At 43.1% G+C, this 15832-nt stretch overlaps 2 protein-coding genes across 4 annotated transcripts in view; both read right to left on the bottom strand.

Annotated features, from left to right (window-relative positions):
- The window catches only part of SCAI (suppressor of cancer cell invasion), a 132768-nt gene extending 123841 nt beyond the window's left edge, over positions 1-8927 (bottom strand). For both annotated transcript variants that reach the window (XM_056138658.1, XM_056138659.1), the window contains exons 1-2: positions 8774-8927; positions 8155-8199 (exon numbers count right to left, since the gene is read on the bottom strand). The gene's annotated coding sequence lies outside the window, so the exon portion shown is untranslated. The remainder of the gene's footprint in view (positions 1-8154; positions 8200-8773) is intronic.
- Positions 8928-12201: 3274 nt separating this feature from the next.
- PPP6C (protein phosphatase 6 catalytic subunit) overlaps positions 12202-15832 on the bottom strand; it is a 95650-nt gene continuing 92019 nt past the window's right edge. For both annotated transcript variants that reach the window (XM_056138690.1, XM_056138689.1), the window contains one exon: positions 12202-15466. In XM_056138690.1, coding sequence (XP_055994665.1) covers positions 15218-15466 — 249 coding nt within the window. In that variant the 3' untranslated portion in view covers positions 12202-15217. The remainder of the gene's footprint in view (positions 15467-15832) is intronic.

Below are 15832 nucleotides of genomic sequence, written 5' to 3'. Positions count from 1 at the left end.
CCTCCTCAGCAACAGAAAAGAATTGGCTACATAGATAAACCCAAAGCATTATCCCAAGTGTACGATGCTAGTCACAAGACTATGTGCTACATAAATGGAATGATTCAAATACATGAAATTCTAAAAAAGACAAAACTACAATGATAGGGAAAATAATTTAAAAAAAAATAACCAATAATGGTTGCCAGAACCATGATCACAACAGGCTGTGAGTTTCTTTGGGGTGTAAGAGGGCAACAACTCCAAGAGCTTCTAGATCACAATTAGATTGCTCATATTCTAAACTTTAGAGTTCCTGGAGGTTGTAGCCACAAATGTGGCCACATGACTTATGATACACTACACCACTGACGTATCAAGAGTAGCACACAACACTTGATGGGGCTTAACAAACATGTTTGTAATGTCTTATACAAGGGCTTAGCAGCTCCATAATGAAATACAACAGTCTTCACACACTTTCCTCTAAGGAATCTTTATTGGACCATTTTTAGCAGATAACATAACATAACAAGCAACACAAAATCAATTGTTTCAGTTCGCTTTGAAGGACACAGTTTGGAATTTGGAGTGGAAACATTCAAAATATGGTGGTGGGAAGGAGCAATGGCGGTGAGATTGGTGTTTGAATATTAAGGTAAGGTAAAGGCCCTCCCGTTGATCGTCGATTTGCTCGAGCGGGCCCAGTAACGTCTCCATTGGAGACTTTGTTGTTACTGTGTCTGGCATATCGAATACTCTCGGTAGCTTGCCGGGCTCTCCGAGAGGGGCGGAGGAATCGAACTCGGGTCGGCCATGTAACAAATTATTGTGAACAACTTTACAAAAATAAAAGTATTAGACAACTGAGGAACTATACATAATTCTCAAAAACTTACCAAACCGTATGCTTAAAATTATCAATTAGCCTCAATAAAGCTGTCTGTTTAAGAAGACTTGAAGGAAAGGTAAATAAAAACAATTTCAACAGGCATGCGCATATGTTGCCCAAGCCCATGTGCTGCTTGTGTCCACGTGGCCAAGCACATGTGACGCCCGAGCCATGCGGGGCCAGATGTGTACTGAGGGTCTCCTCACCTCTGGAGAAGCCTGCGTTCTCACTTGCATGTGTTATTCTCTCTCCCTTTGCTTTCCCTCCTCCCCCTTCCTCAAAAACTCTCCAGATAAAAATTGTTTTTACTTCAAAAAAAAGAAAAAGAAAAAATAATTTAAACAACAGTAGTAGCTGGAGAGAGAGAAGACAGGGATAAAGGTGTATATGCCTTGCACAGAACTAACCCAGGTTCTGTTCCTGGCACAGTTGTCCCCGTGACAACCACCAGGTGTGGCCCCAAAACCAACCAATCAATAAGCAAGCCACAGGTGTCATTTATTGAGTCCTTCATAATTATCATGCACTCTACATTCATTATTTCATTGAATCCTCTCAAAAAAAGCACTCACTAAGTACTACAACAAAGAGTTACCAAATACATAGCAGAGTGAGGCACTGTCCTAGGTGCCAGAATAGAAAAAAAAGACAAATATTTCCATGCTTATACAACTTATATGCTACTTGAAGAGAGCAATGATCCTACAATGTATGTAATATTATTATCTGCATTTTGCAGGAGAATGAACAGACTCAGAGGTTAAATATTCTGCCCACAAGCCAAAGGCAGTTGGAAGAGCTGGGACTCCAACTCTCGCTAGTCCAAGATTTCTCAACCTCAGCATCAAGTGATAATTTTGGTTGGATGTTTCTCAGCTATGGGAGGCTGTGCCATCTACTGTAGGATGCTTACCAGTATTCCCGGCCCCTACCCACACATATCCCTACTCAGCCACCAGAAATGTCTCCAAATGGGCTAGAACAATAGCATAGCAAGCAGGGCACTTGCCTTGCATGCAGCTGACCCAGGTTAGATCTCTGGCACCCCATATGGCTCCCAAGATACCATCCAGGGGTGATCCCTCAGCTCAGCGCCAGGGTGAGCCCCGAACACAATGGGGTGTGCAATCTCACCCCCCGAAAGTCTCTAAGCATTATAAAAGACACCATGGTGGCATAGCTGCCCCTCAGTGACAACCATGGCTCAATCTCCCCACACCTGACCCAGCGTTGGCTCAGATGCTGAATTCAACTATACCCTGGTCATCAGGATACAACCAGATTCCACTCTGTCACCCCAACAGTCAAACCACTGCCAAAAGCAACCTCTTCAACCTCCAAGGACTACAGGCAATGTTCGTGGAAACCGTCCTGAGGATCAATATGCAGAATTCTGAGAAAGCCCTTGTATTTACACAGAGTCATCACACAGCTTTTCTTCATTTGTCTTCACTAACAAACAAGGAACTATGTAGCTCATTCATGTCTCTAGCCCTAGAACTAGAAAACATCTTTATGTTTTTTAGAATTCAAATGGAATTCAAATTATTGCATACACCAATAACAAACCTAGACTTGCTAATCGTAGTGGCTAAAATAACATAAAATCTGGAACATCTGGCAATATACCCACCCTCACCCCCCCCAAAAGAAAATTTTTTTTTAAACTCAAGATTTCTGCCTTCAACAGAAAAACCTAACCTGGGCCCAGGAGACAGAATAGGAGGGAAGGCCCTTGCCTTGTGTGCACCATGCCTGCCACACCCTGGTTCAAATCTCCAGCACCACACATGGTTCCCTGAGCACTACCAGGGGTCACTGCCTGGGATCCTGAGCACAGAACCAGGAATAGGCCTGGAGCACTGCAGGGTGTGGCCCAAACCCTTCCTCCACACACCCCTAAAAACAAAATAAGACTAGCCACCCGAATCATCCAGGAAAGCTTTAATCAGTAAGAACCCAACCAAACGGGACATGATCCTCATAAGATCCGAAGGTACCCTGTAACCCAGAGGCTCCCAAATTCACAGGGCCTACTGCCCCCTTTTCAAAAGAGAAACCATTCTGCATCCACACTGGAAAGCTAACACCATCCCAACGAGACCCTGAGTCGCCGCCCATGAACGGCCTTTCTGGCTCCTGATCAAGCTGCTTAATGGCCATGATCCCAGAGACTCAGGAGCAAATCTCGGAACCCAGCAGGTTTTGGCAGAAATCCCTCTAGATTTAACTGTTAAAATTTTGGAATTTCAAAATCGCACAGCCACTACTGCGGCTCCGTGACATCATATGTTATTCTTAACCAGCAATAGAAAACAAATTGTCTACTGTTGCCTTTTCAGCAGATCTGAGTGTTGGGGTAAAATCCCAAATAATAATGGTGAGTCTGGTGTCAAAATATTGAATGTGATCAAAGCAGTGAGAGAGTAATGTGGAAATCATCTGCCCCACAGGTAGGGGAAGGGTGTTGGATGGGGATATACTGGGGGTTTTGGTGGTGGAGAATGGGCACTGGTAAAGATACAGGTGTTTCATTGTATGAACGAGACTTAAACCCGAAAGCTTTGTAACTGTTTTCACGGTGATTCAATAAATAAAATTATTAAAAAAGGTAAAGGCCCTCCCGTTGATCGTCGATTTGCTCGAGCGGGCCCAGTAACGTCTCCATTGGAGACTTTGTTGTTACTGTGTCTGGCATATCGAATACTCTCGGTAGCTTGCCGGGCTCTCCGAGAGGGGCGGAGGAATCGAACTCGGGTCGGCCATGTTGGCCGCGTGTAAGGCGAACGCCCTACCCGCTGTGCTATCGCTCCAGCCCAAAATTATTAAAAAAATTTAAAAAAAGTAAGGTGGAGTTCATGCCCAATTCAATCAGCTAATCAGTGGCTGAATAAATAGCAGTACTCCTACATTAAAAAAAAAAAAAAAGAAAGAAAGCTAACAGATTTCTAGCAAAGAACAGAGAGCGTACTCTAACTGTACCCAAGGCTATGACAAGCCCCCATCATTCCAGCACCCACCCCAGGCCAAGGCAGGCAGGGGAGCAGCACAGCCCACTTTGGGAGACACTGCTCTAACCCATAACCCAAATATTGCTAGGAGACACACGGAAGACTTCAGCATGTTCCAAAACCACACGGAGATCAAGTTTCCAATCTTAAAATTCCTTTCAGTCTAGCAGTTTATCAGAGGCATGAAATACTATCAAATTCTTCTGGACCACCAGAGCCCTATCCCATACTACATATCTCATGCCACCAATTAAGAATTTTACTGAGCACCCCCTCAATGCTGGGGCTACAAATATGAACTAAAACAAGGAAAAATAAGTTTTAGTGGGAAAAAATGATACAAGGCAATAGCAGTATGGTGTGAAGTGCTTGCTAATCTCCAATTCCTTAGTGCTTCTTAAACTGCCTTATAGCTTGGTCTGTACCAGGAATATTCTCAAGAGATAATTCAACTGTGTAACAGCAAAAAAAAAAAAGTTTCTTTAATAAAGTAACTTAGTCACTAATGTCTATCAAAATGAATGACTTAGGGGCTGGAGCGATAGTACAGCGGGGGTTGGGCGTTTGCCTTGCACGCAGCCGACCTGGGTTTGGTTCCCAGCATCCCATATGGTCCCCCAAGCACCGCCAGGAGTGATTCCTGAGTGCAGAGCCAGGAATAAACCCTGAGCATCGCGGGGTGTGACCCAAAAAGCAAAAAAATAAATAAAGACTTAAAAATGGAGGGGGAGAGGAATTTCTACCTAAAGGCCCAGCAGCCCGCAGCCACACCAGACACCCTCCAACACAGAAATGGCCCAGCTTTACCACTGAACCTTATCAAATTGCCAAGACATCGGTTTCACAGTTCCTGGACTGTGCAGCCACATATGTGGCTCACAACATCTTCAAATTTCATAGTACTTGACAGCTTGACAGCCCCGTATTATCACAGTAAATCTGACAGAAAAATTGAACAGAAAACCACCAAGCTCAAAGAACAAAAACAGTAACACAGAGGGCTCAACTAGCAGCAACCAACCCAGTAAATTTTCAATGACTTTAGTAACACCATTGTGAGATAGAACAACGATCACAAATTGACTTTTGTTGATCTAAGTTTTGGTAACTCCATTCGCCTTTGTGTTGTAACAAATATATGAAGTAAAATGTTGGTGTGTGGGGGCTGGAGCAATAGCACAGCGGGTAGGGCATTTGCCTTGCACGCGGCTGACCCAAGTTCCATTCCCAGCATCCCATATGGTTCCCTGAGCACTGCCAGGAGTAATTCCTTAGTGCAGAGCCTGGAGTAATCCCTGTGCATCGCCAGGTATAACCCAAAAAAAACCCAAAAAACTAAACAAGACTTAATACTGCTACCTTAAAATCAAAATTGCAGCACCCCATTTTCAAAGTAGAACAGGATATATGATATTAAACAACTCTACTCTGTAGGTCAACTCAAAGGAAAACTAAAAGCCGTATTTAGCTATTAATTTATTTTTCAGTGCTCATTGCAAAGTCATATTATTTGATGTGAAGGGGTTAGTGATAATAATAAAAGAACTAAGGTCCTTCTGGTTCCTTAGATATGACTGAATCCCTGGTACCACATATGCCCCCCCCCCCGCCCTCCTCCCAACATACACACACCAGAAATAGAGAGCTTTCTGGTCACCATATGTAACTGTTAATGCCAGTTGTAAAATCTGGGGACAGGGAGATAGTACAGTAGATAAGGCACTTGTCTTGCCCTCAGCCAACCCAAGTTTGATCCCAAACACTATATAGTGTCACCCAAGCACCACCAGGAGTTATTACTGAGCACAGAGCCAGAAGTAAGCCCTGAGCCCAGAAGGGCCTACAAGCCCCCTCACCCCAACAAAAAAAGTCTTAGACAAGGAGAGAGCGCAAAGGGCCGAGAAAAATTCTGCATATGAGAAGTCCGGGTTCAGTCTTGACACCACAATTTCTAAGCACCAGCAGGTTTAAATCCCAGGTCCCAAACTGGGAGAAGGTTTCCAGATCCACCAATCACAAACAAGGAATTCTGGCTATAACTATTAGATCCTTTCATTAAAATCCACCTTATAAGATTTTACCTAGCCACTTTGTTTTTGATTTTTAGAACAATCCCTGCTTTCTGGGGGGGGGGGGGGGGGGGGAAACAAACTTATTCTTGTCCGTAATACTTCTTTATCTATACTAGCTATCTGTCGAGGTCAAAGACCTGACCCGAGGAGTATCTGACCATAATCAGACATGCAGAATATGTGCTTTCGTGGTTGCTAGCTGAGAATATAAGCTTAAACTCATTGCTATCCACTGCTTACCAAAATCTGGTTAGAGAAGATAATATTCATGGAATTATTTAAAGATTCAATCATTCAATAATTTAATCAACTGTTTGGAGGTGCCAGGCACAATTTAAGCGCTAGGGATTAAGCAGAGTCCTTGGAACTTATCCATCCTTCTCTGAACCTAGCAAAACCATCAGTGAGCCACAAATTTAAACCACGTTGCTTTAGCTCTTTGGCTTATGTTCACGACCTGAATCTGGATTATGAAGCATTGTTAGAAGCAATCTTTTAAAAAGTTTGTCCTATAAGGTCTGGAAAACTCGTTACTACAAAATCTAAGGCCTTTACATGCCTTGTATGCAGTCAACCACGGTTCAATCCCTGGCACATGATCCTCTAAGCATTACTATGTCGCCCAGGACCATACTCTGAGCACCTCTGGATATGGTCCTGAGCTCCCAAGCACTGCCAAGATGGTACACTCTGGCATGGCAGGACCCAAGCAGCACAGAGCACAACCACAGGAGAGAACCTGGAGCCAAGCTGGCTGAAAATCGCCAGGAGGGGCCCTGAGGCTCCTGAGCATCAACCAGGAGGCCTACAAAAACAGAAACTCACTACTCTATTTATTACTAGAAAGTTTTTCCCCCTACAAAACTAGTCACCACTCTGAGGGATGTCTAACAGTCAAAAAACTGTTGTGCTTCTCTTGAACATGTGTTTGTGTTACTAAACACAAACCTAGAAACTGAATTTTATTACCTTCTTGTTCTGGAAAACAGTCCAATACAGAACCTGGGTCCAGAGTGCATGTAACTGACACTGGCTCTATCTCTGACACCTTGACCAGAGCAGAGGACCAGGAATAAGCTCTCAGCTCAGCAGCATGTAAACCCCACCCCTCAAAAAAAAATTGTGGAAGTATGTGCTCTTCTCTGCAACTTAATGAAAAACTCACTTGTTTAAAGATGACTGTTACTGTGCTATGGCCCAAGTGTTTATTAGACCTTATGTACCTGTGAAAGAAACCTTTTTTTTTTTTTTTGAGTGGGCGAGGGAAATTAAGCAGTATTCAAGGCTTACTCCTGGCTCTGTTTTCAGGAATCAATGTTGGCAGAGCTTCTGGGGACCATACATGGTGCTGGGGATCAAACCCGGATCAGCTGCATGCAAGGCAAGAGCCTTACCTGCTATACTATCTCCCTGGCCCCAAAACCTATTTTTCTAAGTATTTTGAGGGGGCCACATCCAGCAGTATTCAGGGACTATTCTGGCTCTGTGTTCATTTAGATCCCTAAGCGTCATCGTGCTTCGGGATCTAAGTGCAGTTTGCCCAATGCAAGGCAAATGCCTTAACCCCTGTTCTACCTCTCCAGGCTCAGAAAAATATTTTTTAACTGCATATTTATTAGATACATTATAAGATACAAATGAAGCACCCGGGTCAAACTGTCTGGGTTCAAATCCTGGTTCCAACATTTGTCAGACTGGGTAAATATTTGGCTTCCCTATGCTTCAGTTCTCCCCTCAGCAAAACAGTGATAAAGATCCATACTTCCTTGAGTGGCATCAAGGATTACAGAAGAAACTTTGTATAAATCAAGTACACACAGTACTGGTTCATGATAATCATTCCCTGAACACTAGCTTTCCAGAGAGAAGGTGCAGAAGTTAAAATTCAGACTAAAGCGAAAGCCTCGAATTTGTCCATGAATCCTCTCTTTCCCCTTATCTTAGACACCCCACCAGGTGCACGCTTTGCACACACACATGCACACACGTGTGCACACACACGCACACACGCACAAAGTGTACAGGTAGTATTTTGAAGGCCTCTGATGATCTTGCATATAGTTCCATTCATAAGAAAGGAGCTAAATTAAAAAAAAAAAAAACTTGGTCTACTGGCAGTAATATAATGATGCAGGCGGGGAGCAGAGTAGCCGAGCAAGTGGAAAAACACGAGGCACACGGGGACAGCGCTCGGCCTTACCTGCTTTTCCGTTTTCGAGGCGGTTTCTCCACTGTGCCAGTCAGTCTACAGGGCAAACAGAAAACAAGACGGTCACTAAAAGTCACGGCCAGAGACGACCTCCGGCCCTACGGTGCCGTCAAGAACGTGTCTCCTGCAGAGGGACCGGCTCGAAGCTTAGCTCCGCTCCCCGTGCACCCCGAGGGGCAAAGCGGGGCTCCCCGCTCCCCAAACGTCTGCCCTGCCCAGACCCCGTTCCGCCTCCAGGCCCCTCGCTCCGGCCTCGGCGCCTGTTTGTCACAGCACTGCTCCCCCAAACCACCCACCTCCACCTCCTCATTGTCTGCCTCGTCACCCCCGCAAGCCCCTCGGGCCTCCCCGCTCCCCGCGCCCACCCCCTCCGGGCCCCGCCCCTCCGGGCCCGCGCCCCCCGCATTCCACCGCGCCCCCCGCACCCCCCCCCCCCGGCTTGCCGTCACACGCCCCCCGCGGCCTCGCCCGCCCAGCCCGCGCCCGGGTCTCCCCCGGCCCGCCCCCCGCCTCCAGGGCTCGGCGCCCCCGACGCTGGCACGGCCCGGAGCAGCTGCCCAGGGCCCGCGCCCGCGCCCGCGCCCCGACCTCCACCCGCGCCCCGGGCCACCTGGGGGCCAGGCGACTCCGCGGCTGCTGGGACTGCCGGGCTCCTCTGACCATCCGGCTCCGGCTCCGCCGCGGGAGCTGCTCCGGCGGCCGCGGGGCTCGCTCGGGAAGCTGAGGCGGCGGAGGTAGGAGTAGGCGGAGAGGCGGGAGGAGGGCCTCGCGCCTCGGCCAGGCTTGCTGCGGAGCCCGCCCCCTCCGCGCCTCTCCTTGGCCCCCATTGGCTAGAGCCGCAGTGCGGCCGGAACTCGGGAGCTTGATTGGTCGCCCGGGCCGTCACATACCGCCGCCCAGAGTTTGGTTGAGATGGCAGGTGGCGGCGGAGGTGCCTTAGGGAGTGCAAGTGGAAGCGGGGAGACCTACGCGCCACCGTGCGCCAGAAAGTCGGAACTGCACCTCCGGCGCCAGACACCTGCTGGCAGGTTCCCTAACTGAGTGTCCTGCATCCCACACACCTGCTGGCGCCCCCCAACACTGCATCTTGCCAACACGAGAAGTCAGGCTCTGCAATTTCTCAGAGTTCTCGGGCAGGTGCGACCGTGAGGGAGCTCTCCAAATTAAGCTTCGTTTTGAAGCAGCGCATGTGTTCTGCAGGCCCTGTCTACATCATTGGTGGAATGGTCTCTGGGCTCGCAGATACTCTTCATAGAGGACCCAGCCAGAGGTATTGATCAAAATGGTAATTCAGTCCTTTGCGGAAAAGATAAGAAATATAGGCGAAGATTCTAAGAAAGCATGAGATTTTTTTAATTAACATAAAAGAAAAATCAACAAAGCCAACAGGATTGATGCCATAACTAAAAGCAACGTGTTCCATTTTGAAAACTTAAATGAGCTTGAATGTGTGCTAACCGTCCTTGATCCGTATAGTTTAACTTCTACACGCTAATTTTAATTTTTGTTGACAGACCCAAGCATGCAAGACTACCAGCACGTAAGCACTATATTAGCTGCCTTTCTCTTTGACTTTTAATGTCATCCTTGAAAATAAGGCGTAGCTCATGAGTATATGCATTTCTTCCTTTACTCTGGTATCACCTTCAACCTCTCTATTCCTTGGATAGTTTTTGCTTTTCCTTCGCATCTGTTTGGAGCTGGAAAGAGGTACTGTACTTTTAAAATTCCTATTTCATAAGAACTTTATACATCAAAAGTACGAAAGCCTGGAGCTGGAATGGGAGTGTTGTGGGTAAGGAGCTAGCTTGCACAGAGCCAACATGGATTCCATCCCCATCATCCCATATGGTCCCCTGAGCCCATTAGGAGTGATCTCTGAGCACAGAATCAGGAGTAAGCCTTGAGCACTACCAGATCTGACCCCAAAATTAGAAATTAAAAAACTTGGAAGCCTAAAGCAGTGGTCTCAACCACTGGCCCACAAACAAGTGTCAATCCACAGACATACCAAGACAGAAAAGTTTCTGCTGGTTTTATCATCTTGGTTACATCAGCCGACCTGTTGATGGGTCAGCAGCACAGGGGCCCACCCACAGACATAAAACGACTGAAGAACACTGGGCTAGAATATTACACATCAACAACTGGGGATAAACCTCTCACCATTCTTTAGAAATAGCAAAAATGAGGATGCAGCTTTTCACAAAATGACTTTTTTGGGGGGGGGGGTCACACCTAGCGATGCACAGGGGTTACTCCTGGCTTTGCACTCAGGAATCACTCCTGGTGATGCTCAGGGGACCATATGGGATGCTGGGAATCGAACCCGGGTTGGCTGCATGCAAGGAAAATGCCCTACCCGCTGTGCTATCACTCCAGCCCCCACAAAATGACATTTTAAAGTGGCTTTTAATATGATTTTTTTACATCTTTGATGTTAAAAATGATTTCGTGGGGACCGGAGAGATCGTCCAGCAGGTAAGGCACTTGCCTCGCATGCAGCAGACCTAAGTTCTATCTCCAGCACCATGTTTCCCTGAGTCCCACTAGGAATAATCCTACTGCACTGAGCAAGGAGTAAGTTCTGAGCACCACTGTGTGCCCACTTCCAAAAAACAACCCCCCCAAAAGTTGCATCTATCATTTCATCCCAGTTTTTATTTCACATTTCCTACATCTTCCCCAATTATTCAGTCGTATCAAACATTTCCTTCCCCAAACTTGTGATTATACACAAGCAACATGCTTAGCAATTATTTTCCAAATACGTTAAATTTGGGCAAGTGGTGAAGGCAGTTCTCAGTATGGCAGCTTTGAAACAGGCACTGGGAATTTTATCTGTACTTATAATCCTGGGGTCAATCCTGTGATAACTCTTTAAAATAATTTTGGTGTGATATTTTTGTTTCGTGGTCACATCTGGCTGTGCTCAGGAACTCAGGGATCACTCCTGACAGTACTCAAGGAACCATGTGTGCTAGAAAATCAAACTCGAGCCTCCTGCATGCCAGACATGCTCCAGCACATTGAACTGGCTTTCCTGCCTACAGTTTTAAGTTTCAGAGAATCAGACCTCCTCACAGTAGCATAGCTATCACAAATCAATATTTTTGGGGGGCATAAGACTGTAGTATGACCTATAGAAATAGTACTTCTTCATATTCCTTTTGATTAGTTTCAGTTCTGTACAAGTTGCTTATTCTACATGCTTCCTCATCTGAAAAAAAAGAAAGAAAAAGAAAGAGGTAATGAAATCAAAAAGCCACAGTAAGGGATGGAAAATAAGGCATGTGCAATACTCAATACAGGATAGCTACCACCACCACCACTACTTGGCAGAGATGGGGATTTTATCTAGATCTGGTCCCAAAGTCTATGTTCTCTCCAGTACTTCATAGTGCTTCCATGCTATCTCTTATATATTATTTCTATTTGTACACAAAAGCAGATGCTGAGAATAGTATGAACCCAAGGACTAAGTGAAATATAATTAAGCTGACATACTATAGATTATGCATTGGTCTGAGAAACTTCCTATAATTTCATGAAATTTAAAATACCTGATATGATCCAAGTCAGCTTAAGCTTACACTTATGAGCATCTGGCCCAAAAGAAAAGATACCATATATATATTAACTGACTGACAAGGAAATAGAAAACTACTAAGAAGGGGATATGGAGTCAACCTTGCCCAAGCATCTACTGTGTTTGTCATCATGCTAAGAGAAATCCCACATCTTTTTGGTGGTAACTACTACATTTCATCAGTGTGGCTACACACTGTCAAAACACAATTGAAAGTTCTACCAGTCTCATGGAGCATGTTTCTGGGTACAGGGTACATGGTACAACAATAAATATTGCCTTTAAAGAACTACAATATTTTGCTCAAAGTCAAAGGCAAAACAAGAAAAAGTTTCACTTCTCTTTACTAGTCAAGCAACCAACTGAAGGAATAAGCATTTTTCATTTAAACTGAGTAATAGAAAAAGCTAGTAATTTCTTGTTGAGACATACTATAGATTATGCATTGGTCTGAGAAACTTCCTATAATCTTTTTATTAATTTACACTGATAGGATATAGCACCTATCATTCAAAGAATTGAAGGTGCTTTACAAACATTAGCATTTAAAAAACAATTACATTTAAAAGTCTGGATTCTTACTGTTAAATCTCTTCGATTCCAGATACACAATTTCCTGGGACCTGATGGAGAGCAATTCTATTTCTGACAATGCAAGCTCAGAAAATTCAGATTTGCTTTCACAATACACGTGTTTTCCCAAACCTGATGCTGAACTTACAAGCAAAACCACAAAAGTCTTAAATGTTCTAAACAACATTTCACACCTTATTTCAAAAGCAAAATACAGGATTTAAGAGGTCAGAATCTTCCAACACTTGTAGACATCCAGACGGAATAGGAGCTGATGATTCAGGTTGCATATTAGATGTGCTCTTGATCCAGGCTTTTTAGGATCACACCCAAATAAACACATTTAGAATGGTGAGATTTTTCAGGAAAAAGCATTAACCTACAAAAAGCTAGCCAAGAGCAGATCAGGCAAATAAGGAGTAATTGGCAATTACAAGTAGACATTTCTCACTAGAGCCTAAGACATTTTATTAGAAACAAAATTTACCATAGGCAAATAAAAATAGTTATTATCCTCATTATACAACATAAGGGATTTTACATTCAGCCTAGATAGAGGGAGTAACAGAGGCTCCTGCCTACAGACCTATGACTTCAAGTCGCTCCCACCACACGATTCACTCTCTCGTACATAGCCCTTTTTTTGAGGGATCCAAATATTCCTTTTAGGTTTACAAAGTTCAATACATTCACTCTCTCTTCCCTTTACAGGTCTAAATAGTAAAACTATTCTTTTCATGCAAAAAGCCATTATTCAGTTGAAGAGGAAAAATCCAGGCAAACACAATGGCAGTTAAGAAATGGACAGAATATTATTGGCACATGCCCAACTAGTGACAAAACAAATGCATACACCATGACGTCAAAACAAAAATCACATTACAGGGATAACTAAATCAACTACATCAGTCTGAGCTAAGGAGTGTCAAATGGAAAAAAAGAGAACGGGGTTATGGTTTTATTGGTACAACTCAAAGGCAATGGAGAGGAAGTGCTCAAATACATTATGGTAACAGAAAAAAAGACTGCAGAGAGCTGTTGAAAGACCACACTAAGTTGACTGCTTTGTAATTTCCAGTGTTTCACCACAATTAGTAAAATACATAGTTACATATCCGTATCATAAAAAAAAAAACAAAAACCTTTCCTCCTGAATTACACTGGGCTCAGGGCAATGACACAGAGCTACTGACCCAACAGTTCAAGTGTGTGCAGCAAATGTCCGGTCAACTTCTTTCATAAAGTGATACAATTAAAAAACGATACAAGGAGTACTGTATGGGTGGTGGGGGCAGAGGGAACTGAGAGAGGATTGTGCTCATTTAATAAAAGAAAAATTATGTGCCAAGAAGCTTAGACTACAAAGGTTTTTATTGCATTTTTAGGTAACCTGGAGGTTCTTATCCTGAATGGGAAACTTAGTTTTCAAAACTACCTGAACAGATGCTAAAGTGCTTATTAATTGGCTGGCTTCACAAAAATTTCCTGGAATGACAAAAATTAATTATAGTAGTAAAGGGATACCAACTATTTCACAAAATGGCAGATTCCAATATCTTATGAACACAGTCATAAGAAGTACTGGAACACTTGTCCTTATTAAGTGGACAGATGCATATCAATAACTGATCATCCCAACCCTTTGGATACTAAAATTACTTACACAAAGCTGAAACATGGCATCACAGACCTTTACAAAAAAAGGACAATTTGTTTCTTTCTACTCCTTAAAAATATCTGCTTCAGATTACAGTTCACAAATACAAGAGTCCTGACTTTTCAACCTTTCCAGTTGCAGTTAAAAAATGAACACTTTCTAAAAGTTAAGGTCACATGTTACAGCAAGAGAAGAATGGTTCCTATGAAAAGACCACAGATTTTACTGAATGATAATCATGATAGATTGTAAACTGGATTGATCACATTCTACTAACTTGGTATCAAATGAACACATTAGCATTACAAGTATTAAATGTTTTTCTATTACTATAGAGGATATAAACCAAAACATTAATATGGCAGTTATGTTCTTTAGGCACAGTTTAGTGATTTTTTTTCAAATAAAAAATTGAATTTCAGTTGATGTTTTAAAGTGAACAACCAAAGGGCCAAGAACTCTGATAAGGGAAAAGAAAGAAAGAAAAAAAGAAAGAAACTTTAAGCTAACAATGTAAGCTGTTTAAAATTTCTAACACTTTAACCTATCTGGGTTTTATTTAAGATTACTTTATTGAAAATACAAGGAATCTGAAAAAGATCAATACAATTATCTTAATGTACAAAGTCAGAGCTGTAGCAGTTTTTAACTAAAATTTAAAAACACAACAAGGAGGGCAGCCCTTTAGAGCAATTTATTTGATATCCATTTAAAATATCATCCAACAAAGGACAATGCAGCGCACAGCTGGGACAGGTATACATAACTGGAGGCATTGGCAGTCCATCGTGCCTACTGAGTAACAACTTTGCTGCTGAAATTTCTTAAAACTTACCCAACTAAAATGAAAGACTGAATGATACAAAAGGAGCAATATTTCGGTGTAGTTTGTTTTGTTTTGTCGACTGACTTTTTTAAAAAAAGGAAACACATCCTGTTTCCCCCCAGATCAGTTAATAAGCAAGAGCTACATGCAGCAGTGTGAGTATTAAGACATTTCTCAAGTCTTCTCAAATGAGTCCAAGATGGGGATGGGATGGGGGAGAATATTGATAGAAAAACATTGCTATAGACACCATAACAAACAATAAATTTAGATAATTTTAAATTAAAAAAAAAAGGCAAGAGGCAGCATTTCAGCAGCAAAGTGCTCAATAAAAAGTATATTGTAGAGGGTAATACACGAAAGTTTGGGTAAGAGGGCAGAGAATGGGTCAGCAGGATGGGCGAAGGCCTCAAAGGAAATACGGCGTCGTCGTTCTGGGAGGAATAACACGTTCTGAATCTGGAACTGCCCGGAATAACTTTGGTTCTCTTGTATTTACATCTTTGAAGACCATGATCGAAGCAATATTTCCACAACGATAGCAGTAATTAGGAGCTGACCAGACTGTCACCAGCTTCTCATCAAACATGAATTTATAGCCTTCATGAACTAGTTGATGTGCTCTGCAGATGAGTTTTAAGTTGTTGATATGAACAAACTGAAATTTAGAAAAAGTTCTATTAAGTATTCAGCATAGAAATAAAATGAACCTATACAAGAAAAAAACAGCATAAATCCTGCTAAACATTCTCATGATATAATTCAGTAAGCTAGCAACATATAGTCAATTTCACCTGAATCTATTACAGAGTTGTAGAAATTGCAGTTATATTATTCACAGCTTTGGGATGAAAAGCATTCTCTAAGTACTACCAGATAGAAAGGAAAGTTGTCTTTTACTTTCTACTTACAATTTCTCTTTTTAATTATGGGGACACACTCAGTATACGCAGCCTATTGAGGTAATCTACCTGGCCCAAAATTGGGTTTTTTTTTTTTTTTGGTTTTGGGGTTTTGTTTTAAT

Source organism: Sorex fumeus, unplaced genomic scaffold (genome assembly GCF_029834395.1).
Source record: "Sorex fumeus unplaced genomic scaffold, SorFum_2.1 ptg000129l, whole genome shotgun sequence".
NCBI lineage: Eukaryota > Metazoa > Chordata > Mammalia > Eulipotyphla > Soricidae > Sorex > Sorex fumeus.
Note: the sequence above shows the minus strand (reverse complement) of the source record. Positions and strands in the feature narration are given on the sequence as shown.